Genomic DNA, 9797 nt, shown 5'->3' on the forward strand with positions numbered 1-9797 from the left:
GCCGCAACGGCGAGACGCTTGGTAATGGACTCTTTTCATATTGAATGTATCGCAAAATTGATGAGGGAGTTGAAGTTCCAATTTCGGCAAACAAAATTTTCAACTGAATACAAAGAAATGAGAGCTCCGATTGTTTGTGGTAGCAATTTGATGATTGAAAAGGGATAAACTTTTGTATTAATTGCTAGATGAGGTCGAACATGGTGATTGAAATTGAAAATGATAGAAAGAAAGGATGAAAAACCTTAAAAAAATTTGGTTAAGAAAATGATAGAATAAACTAATAGAAGACCAAACAAACCGAATTAATAAATAATACCAAACTGAAGTTTAAAAAATCGGTCTATCAATTCGGTTTTAGTACAATTAATTAGGATCGGGTTATGCCCATACCTGATTACATGCTGCCCCGAGTGTGGACACATGTGGCGATTTGATTGGGCTATGTGTCAAATGAGTGAGAGACTAGTACAAACTATTGTGGGCAAAAATCGCTAAATGAATAGTTGAAAGACTACAATTTGAGGGGTAAAATATATTAGTTTTGAATGACTAAGATTTCCTATTGAAATATCTAATGAATAGGATTAGTGTCTCACTATGAGACTTTATTTAGCGTGCCGCTCTAGAAACACTCATAAATAATGGTGGTCACTGAACACCAAAGCCTACAGCAAGAAATGACCGATTGAGTGGCAATTAGACTACATACTCTCTATTAAATGAAAATAAAGAGATCCACATGAATTAATGGGAAGCATGACCACGTACAGCGTCGAGACTTATTAATCTCATATCAGAAAATTGATAAGAAAAACACTGAGTATATAAAATGATTGGATTTATTTAATCTTATTAATTCAGATTTTTTACTTTAGATTTGAATTTAATTGCTTATTGGGACGGTGAAAATTTTCGCAGAATGAAAAGTCCTCTACGATAATTACTACCTTCCACCATGGACCACCACGCTTGACGATCCTTTTCGGCTGCCATTCTTATTATAGTTCAAGATGCACATGCTTCTACTTCGTCTATTACACAAACTTATGCATATGTAACATGAACATTCGTGGTCACGAGACCATGCATCGTAATATATTTTTTTCTCGCTCTTTCTTTTTTCTTTCTTTCTTCCTCCAAATTCTCGTTAATTAAAAAAAAAAAGAATTGTAACCACATACAACTCCTACCCGTCTTACTTTCAATTACATTCTTTATTCGTGTTTTTTTACCTGAAAACTCTTCACATAAGTATTTCGAGTCACTTGTTCGCTCCTCATCAGTTGCCCTTTCGAGTCTCTCATTCTTATTAATGTGTATTTGTCCTATGTAGATGTCACAATTAGTATACTCTTTGATTCATGCACTCTATTCAGTTCAATGGAACCTTCATAGAAGAGAGATATTTTTCGAGATATCTCAACCGTATTTGTCAAATATAATGAATTATGTTTCTTTAAATTCAATTTTACGAATGATTAACGCCGGCATAACATGTGGGTCAAATGACTAGCTATGAATAACGACGCTATATCCCTCCCGATCCTCCATCCAAAAATCATCCTTCCAAACACATGAATGAAAAAAAAGAAGAAGATTAAAGGTCTAATTTAAAAAAAAGAAAAGAAATTCGAGTGAAGAGCAAAAACTCACATGGGGGGAATCCCCTCCCAAAGAGAAAACGATGGCTTCTTGTCGGATCTTAAAAAGTTGCAGAAAACCCTAACTACCCTCACTCACTCTCTCTCTCTCTCTCTCTCTCTCTATCTCTTCACTCTACGGTCTCACTCGCTCACTCACTCACGAGTCCTCAAATTCACTGAAGAAGGAGGGAATGCTTTCACTTTCCTCTCTATAACCACCCAACCCAAAACGTGGATCAACTTCACATGATCCCCCCCTTCTCTCTCTCCCCCCTTCGATGCGTACACTGTGCTCGGATTCTCTCTCAGCTCGAGCTCGACCCCTTTGATCTCCACATGGCGTGCTTCTGAATCCACCGCCCGATGCGTTCATAGGGTCATCAATGTGAGTCAAAGCAGCTCCCTTTTTTTCCCTCCACCTTCCGCTTTACTGTGCCCGTGTTCCCCATTGATCGATTCGAATGCAGTTTGCCTCGATTTTATTCCTTGCTTGCAGTATCACCGAGCCCCCAAAAGCGCTGTCGGATTGTTTATTCAGCTGATCTCTGAGCTGAGAATGTTTGTTTTTTTAGCAGAGCTCCTGAAGTAGCTTCCTTTCAGGATGTGCATCTGAGCTTTCAGGAGTAGCAGGTGGTTGGTGGCCTCTGCTTCAGCTCTGATTGGAGCTCACTGTTACAGAGCTCGTGAAGTTTCTTCGTGAGTTGATCTAGTTCCTTTCATCATCATACATACAGACACACACACACACACACATTTTAATTTCAGATAGATGCTTGAGCTGATATCCCTCCTTTCGGCAATCTGGGAGCATGGTTTTGCGGCTTTTAAGATTGTGTCCTGCTGTTTCTTGATGGTTTGAAGTTGTTTGCCCTTCTGGGCAACGATCAAGAACTGAGATTTTCTGCGAAGCAAATCAGTGCTCACAAAATTTTTATGGTGGACAGTTGGTGGAGCAGAACAGGGTGTCACTTGTTTTTTCTATGTTGTTTGTCTCGGTCCTGCTCGTACTATATTCTTCTTAGCACCTTCATGTTGCTTATTTTTCTAGCTGTTGATGTGGCACAGAGTACTGGGTGGACTAAAGTTAGGGGAATCATGGAGCTTGCGCTTAGGATTCTTCTGTTGTCTGTTCTTTTGATGCTCGGGAAGGCCGAAGTTTACATTGTCATGGTTGAAGGAGAGCCTGTTATAAGTTATACTGGTGGAATTGATGGGCTTGAAGCCACAGCCGTGGAATCTGATGAGAAGATTGACACTACCAGGTATTGCTTGCCAGCTTCATAATTGATGATCATTTTTCCTTTTTTCCCCTTGTCTTTTACTGGAAGTTCCTTGACCATTTTGGTGATGCTTGAAATGTGAAAATAACAGTTGAAAGGACCTTTATATGGTGGGTCCTTCAACTAGTGGGCTATTTTTGTCATATTAGTGAACAAGTAAAATAATTATATGTAAAATTAATGAAGTCATAATATGCATATGTTATGTTTTCACTAGTATCTAATAGTGATGCTGTTGGCCTCCTTCCAGTGTCTGGTTGAATCTAAGTGGCAATATCTGACACCACCAGTATCTGACAGCATCTCCTGAAAATCTAACTTGATCCTTTAATTAACCCCTGCACAACTGCATAAATGGATGGTTGTTGAATTTCCTTTTTTTGGGGGGCCTATTTTCTCTTTTAAGTGTTCAAGGGCGTTTTTTCTGAATATTTGTGGTTTTATAATATGGTCTTTTCCTACTTAAACCTTACGACTATTGGTTGCTTCCTGATTTTCTTTTTCCATTTTTATTATTTTAATGAGTTATTATGTTGCTCTATGCTTGGTAAAAGATATGTGATTAAGCGCAACTGCAATTACAGTACCCAAAGTTCATATTCATAAAAAGTGGTGATCGCTTTATCTTGTTTTATGCAACATTTTCCCCCAATCTTCATTGTTTACCAAAATAAATATTATTGTGCATCTAAGGGATCTACTGCATGTTTATTCTCTAATCTAATACGCATTGACGTTGTTGTCAGCATGCACACTAGTCTTTTCATGTGAATGCTAGTACGGATTGTCAAACGGCATTAGACGAGTGTCTGTCAAGCTCTCATGTAATTGTGATAATGAATGAAACATTGCATTCTAACTCTGCCTCTCCATTTTGATGCCTTTGGTCTTTTCTAGTGAAGTGGTCATATCCTATGCCCAGCATCTGGAAAAGAAGCATGACATGCTTCTTGGAATGTTGTTTGATCGAGGCACCTATGAGAAGCTCTACAGTTACAAGCATCTTATAAATGGTTTTGCAGTTCATCTATCCCCTGAACAGGTGAAACCTAAGGTCCTCCTGCTTCTATGTTTATCTCAGTCAGCCTTTTTTTGAGCGATATCTCACTAGAAATCTAATAACCATGTCCTAACCGAATATATTAGTAGGCAGAAACCCTAAGACGTTCACCTGGTGTGAAATCTGTGGAGCGAGATTGGAAGGTGAGGAAACTTACCACTCACACCCCACAATTCTTAGGACTGCCTACTGGAGTATGGCCAACTGGTGGGGGGCATGAGAAGGCTGGAGAGGATATTGTGATTGGCTTTGTTGATTCGGGAATTTATCCACACCATCCTAGCTTCTCATCACACATTACTGAACCATATGGGCCGCTTCCAAAGTATAGAGGGAAGTGCGAAGATGATCCTGACACTAAGAAAAGCTTCTGCAATGGAAAGATTATTGGGGCCCAACATTTTGCCAAGGCTGCAATAGCTGCTGGAGCATTTAATCCTGCTGTTGATTATGCTTCTCCTATGGATGGTGATGGACATGGAAGGTTAGATATAAATCTACCTCAGCAAATATCAAAAACTTGAATATAATCTGATGCATGTTTTTTGGTGAACTATGTGGCCTCCCCATCGGATTCAGTCTTAAGGATTTATTTTGCCATTGACCTGGCATGATATGCCCCTTTGATAGAAACCATGTAACCCAGACCTTGGCATGTTGGGTTGGTGAAGCTAATCCATGCCCATGAAAAGGTTTCAATTCCTGAGCCCCTGGAAGCAATAGGAAAAAAGTCCACAGGTGCTCATTGCAGAGAGTATGATTGCACAAGATGTTTTCATTGTAGTAGCACTGCATATTAAGCGTAAATGTGTTAGAAAATTCAGCGTTGTAACCCTTGGCGCTGTTAAGCAAAAGATTATGTTCAAGTTTTACCAGGGCTGACACCAATTATCACCTTTAAGGGTTATTTGCTTGACAGCAAAAGGGTGCTGCTTAAGAAGAATTTTGAGCTTTCGCTGTGGTCTTAGAACTCGAATATATACCTTATCCAAAATTCTGTTTCCTAGAGACTTGATTCATTCTGAAAACTTACCATAATGAGGTGCCTTTCAGTTTAAACCCTGACAAAAACATGCTTTTCAAGTCAAAAACATTCTGTTTAAATGGCAGAATAGACCATCTTTCTATCTCTCTGCCTTGGTTGGTTAGATACCATATATAACTATGTGACATTGTATGACTTCCTGCATGTTTATATCTGACGTACCATTTTTCAGTCACACAGCAGCTATTGCAGCTGGCAACAATGGAATTCCTGTGAGACTACACGGACATGAATTTGGGAAAGCAAGTGGCATGGCTCCCCGAGCCAGGTGAAAGTTCAGAAACCTCAAGTCACTTGATTAGTTATTAACATAACATCTTTCCGTGCTAAATATATTGAATCCTGTGACCAGGATTGCTGTTTACAAAGCACTTTATCGGCTGTTTGGTGGATTCATTTCTGATGTTGTGGCTGCAATTGATCAGGTCTCTTTTATTTCTTTTCTCTGAATTGAAATGAACACTTATAAAGGCTGGCTGTATCTCTGTCTTATCACTTTGATGATTACCAAATGCTTGATAGACAGCCCATTGTAGCACATAACTTCTAAGAGGTGATTCAGAAAGAAATGCAACTCCAATGAAATACTTACAATGTGATAGGCCTTGTTAAGACATCAACTGTGTTTTTACAGATGCGTTTGAAATCTTTAATAATTCTTTTGACAATTGTAGCTCTGTTTATATTGTTCTTTTTGATCTAAGTTGGAGCTAGTCAGTTTTCAGAAGATGGATGTGGACCTCAGTTTCCATTTCCGTCCATGCGGAGAAATTTTAACTGAGATTCCATGTTAATAAGTGTATTTTTTTTCACCTATAGTGAGAATTAGATTACCTATATAAACTAGTCACCTGAAATTGAACATAATATCTGGATATATTCATGCCTATTCAAACAGAAACTTTTCTTGGCATCACCTTGCTTTAAATGGATATTAAATAAATTAATAAATTGCTCAATCTTTTGTGACAGGCCGTTCACGATGGTGTGGACATACTCAGTCTCTCAGTTGGGCCAAATAGTCCTCCAGCCACCATGAAGACGACATTTCTAAACCCTTTTGATGCGACACTTCTCTCAGCTGTGAAAGCAGGTGTTTTTGTTGCCCAAGCTGCGGGCAATGGAGGTCCTTTCCCAAAGACATTGGTCTCCTATAGTCCGTGGATAACATCTGTAGCAGCTGCTGTTGATGATCGGCGGTACAAGAATCATCTTATTCTGGGTAATGGTAAAATATTGGCTGGCCTGGGATTATCACGTAAGTATGCAGACTTGGATTTACATCATCTTTGTCTTCCACTTCTTTTTCTTTCTTCAAGGCAATTTTGATGACCTTTGAAAATGTCAGTTTACTGTTAGGAATTTGCTACTGATCTTTGGAATTCATTTACTTCTCATGTTCAATATTGTCATATTTGTATCAAAACTAACAGTTGTTTATTCTTTCACAAGGCCGAATCTGTATAACCCTGAGGACTCTCTCTCTCTCTCTCTCTCTCTCTATTTTTTTTTCTGTCTCTGTTTCTGTCAGTCAGTCTGTCTGTCTCTCTCTCTGTTTGCATGACCTGAAGGAGGTTTGATTGAAAAATGGAGATTTTCCCATCGTATGTTTAATTTATTTGAGTGTGGTTTCAAAGTAGTGGCAGGAATATATATACAAACAAATTATATGCATCGTACCATGCATATATACAGTAAACCATGTAGTAGTAGTCATCAGGCATCGCCTTCTTGATCATACCTTTGGGGCCACGGTCCTCAACTAACTTTGTGAATATATTTGATGTGGCTCAATGCAGCCTCCACACATCCTAATCAGACATGCACTTTGGTTGCTGCGAATGATGTGCTACTGGATTCTTCAGTTTCAAAGTACAGCCCCACAGATTGCCAGAGACCTGAACTGTTAAACAAGAACCTAGTGAAGGGGAAAATTCTCCTCTGCGGCTATTCCTTCAACTTTGTTAGTGGCACTGCATCCATCAAGAAAGTTTCTGAGACAGCAAAGAGCCTTGGCGCAGCAGGGTTTGTTCTTGCTGTTGAGAACGTGTCGCCTGGGACAAAGTTCGATCCAGTTCCAGTCAGTATCCCAGGAATTCTCATTACTGATGTCTCCAAGTCCATGGTAACTATCTTAGCTGACTTTTCTTTTTGAATTTATTTTATTTGACCTAAATGAGAGCCAGGTTTTCTGTACTTTTCCTTTGGTTTGTTTGTGTTCTAAACGTGCAACTTTCTGGTTGTTGTATCTATAGGATCTAATAGACTACTATAATATTTCAACTCCAAGAGACTGGACCGGGCGAGTGAAGAGTTTTAAAGGAACAGGCAGCATCGGAGATGGTTTGATGCCTATACTCCACAAATCGGCACCACAGGTGGCACTCTTCTCTGCTAGAGGGCCCAATATAAGAGATTTCAGCTTCAAGGACGCTGATCTTCTCAAACCTGATATCCTAGCTCCTGGTTCTCTCATTTGGGCTGCGTGGTCCCCTAATGGAACAGATGAGGTCAATTACATCGGTAAGGATTTCATTGAATTTCCTTTAGTGAATAAAAATATCTTCTCAAGTGTGATTGACTTCTTTAAAGGCTTCGGCTGGTGTCAAGTAGTGTCACATCTCCTCTCACGAACATGTTGGGCTTAGTGCATATTGAAGCAGGGTTCCATAATAAATTGAACTAGGACAGGAGTTTCTTGGAACTCGAAATAATAAATATCAAGCAAAGTTGCTCCAGTTCTGATCAAATTGATTTTGATCAGAATGATTAGAGAGTTTTGCATCACGAAACAAGTTTAAATTGTAATAAAATACGTAGAAATTACTCATTTGAATTGGCCCATCTAATTTGCAGGAGAAGAATTTGCGATGATATCAGGGACTAGTATGGCAGCACCGCATATTGCTGGGATCGCTGCTCTTGTAAAGCAGAAGCACCCTCACTGGAGCCCTGCTGCTATTAAGTCCGCCCTGATGACGACTTCCACGAAGCTTGACAGGGCTGGAAGGCCTCTTCAAGCACAGCAGTATACTGAGACAGAATCCATGAAGCTTGTCACTGCCACACCTTTCGATTACGGGAGTGGACACGTTAACCCGAGGGCTGCTTTAGACCCGGGTCTCATCTTTGATGCAGGTTAGTAACACTCTTCTTTCTGAAACAAGTGGGACCCATGGGTCTAGTGGAGGGTAATCCCTCCCCCTAGTGAGAATTGAAGCCAAAACTCGACCCCAAGCGGCCTCTCTAAATGCTATCCTATTTTGTGCTGGTCCCTCTGTAGGTTATGAAGATTACTTGGGATTCCTGTGTACAACTCCCGGTATCAACGTCCATGAGATACATAACTACACCAATGCACCTTGCAACTTCACGATTGGCCGCCCGTCCAACCTCAACTCCCCTTCAATCACTATCTCTCACCTTGTTGGGACCCAGACTGTGACCCGGAGGGTCACGAATGTGGCTGAGGAGGAGGAGACCTACATGATCACGTCTCGTATGGACCCTGCCGTGGCCCTCGAGGCCAACCCTCCAGCAATGACCCTCAGGCCTGGCGCATCGAGGACATTCACTGCAACCCTCACTGGCCGTTCCATCGCGGGGACTTACAGCTTTGGGGAAATACTGATGAAGGGCAGCCGGGGGCACAAGGTGAGGATCCCCGTGGTTGCGATGGGGTATCGGCGGTAGGGTCAGGGTTGAGATCGAGCTTGGTTTTTCCGGTGGTTGTAATATTCTTTTGTATCGGAAGGAATAAGTCGGTAGCGTAATTAAGCTCGCATATCTAGGTGGATGTCCTTGCTGAGATATATTATATATATATATATATATATATGTACGTGTATACATGTGCGAAATCAGTGGATGTAAAGGTAAAAATGATTATGTAAGCTGGGGGGGAGACTCCCTAGTTTCTTCCCCACCCCCATAAGTTTTGGTAATTCTGATTACTGATTAGCAGTTTCAATGTTACATCGCATATTATTCCTCGCAAACCATTATATCAAGTTCGGTTATCTCTTCGATCTCTAAGACCCTTCTTGTAAAGTTCGGTCTTGATTATTAGTTCTGGTTCCTTCCTCTGTCGTGTGCGGCTGAGAACCACGCACTCTCTATGGTGAATGTGCTCCCACGTCCTGACATCATCAAGATTGATGCTCTGGCCACCGTATGAATGGGTGTGACCACGTCCCTTCATATCTCGAAAGCTTCGTGGTTAACCGGATCAAATAAGGTTGGCTGCTGCACTAGCTCAGCCCATGTGGACTTAAAAGTGTGTTGATAGGGTGGGGTTAGTTTGTTCAACTGCGATGACACTACCTGTTTCCTCTATTCATTGCTCTCCTTAATTGTGATTGCAGCTCTTATGGTACTATCGGGCAACAGTTCGAGGAATCGTTTAGTAGTTCTTTCAGGGATTGGAGTCGGTAGAGTTTCTCGGCCCCATAGGCTCTCGGATAATACCATAGCAGGTTTAGCGAAGGCAAAGATGACATCCCCACCGTGTCCTGCGCATTTTCTCTTTTCTGTTTCTGATCATCGAGGATTCACTGAGTTTTCTCACGGAAATGAAAAGATTGTATCTTTCGGCACTTGCACCACCCGATAAGAATGTACGACCTACGAATTTCTCGAGACAGAGCGTTCTTATAATCAGCAAATTTTGCTCGAACTTGCGTGGGACTTCGATGCGCCATGTGAAATGGGAAAGGGCTGATGCGATCATTGAGGAGGAATGGGGAAGAGGCCAAGCAGAAAATGGT

General features: G+C 40.9%; 1 protein-coding gene across 4 annotated transcripts; it reads left to right on the forward strand.

Moving 5' to 3' along the window:
• The first annotated feature begins 1771 nt into the window (after window positions 1–1771).
• Window positions 1772–9029, forward strand: LOC116187608 (subtilisin-like protease SBT2.5). 4 transcript variants are annotated; one of them, XM_031516435.1, is made up of 12 exons: window positions 1772–2031; window positions 2219–2342; window positions 2712–2908; window positions 3824–3968; window positions 4076–4470; window positions 5204–5299; window positions 5384–5456; window positions 6004–6289; window positions 6831–7156; window positions 7287–7554; window positions 7888–8169; window positions 8315–8724. In XM_031516435.1, the coding sequence occupies exons 3-12, from the start codon at window positions 2742–2744 to the stop codon at window positions 8722–8724; spliced, it is 2448 nt and encodes an 815-aa protein (XP_031372295.1). In that variant the 5' UTR covers window positions 1772–2031; window positions 2219–2342; window positions 2712–2741. The 4 variants fall into 4 exon arrangements, with proteins under 4 accessions (XP_031372295.1, XP_031372294.1, XP_031372296.1 ...); XM_031516434.1 differs by having other exon boundaries at window positions 1773–2031; window positions 2222–2342; XM_031516436.1 differs by having other exon boundaries at window positions 1773–2031; window positions 2247–2342.
• The last annotated feature ends 768 nt before the right edge of the window (window positions 9030–9797 follow it).

The sequence above is a fragment of the Punica granatum genome, chromosome 8 (assembly GCF_007655135.1).
Source record: "Punica granatum isolate Tunisia-2019 chromosome 8, ASM765513v2, whole genome shotgun sequence".
NCBI classification, from domain to species: domain Eukaryota; kingdom Viridiplantae; phylum Streptophyta; class Magnoliopsida; order Myrtales; family Lythraceae; genus Punica; species Punica granatum.

Coding starts and splice junctions, on each gene's coding strand:
- LOC116187608 (XM_031516435.1), top strand. CDS start 2,742: ATGGAGCTTGCGCTTAGGATTCTTCTGTTGTCTGTTCTTTTGATGCTC. Junction 2,909..3,823: donor GAGAAGATTGACACTACCAG/GTATTGCTTGCC, acceptor GGTCTTTTCTAG/TGAAGTGGTCATATCCTATG. Junction 8,170..8,314: donor GGGTCTCATCTTTGATGCAG/GTTAGTAACACT, acceptor GTCCCTCTGTAG/GTTATGAAGATTACTTGGGA.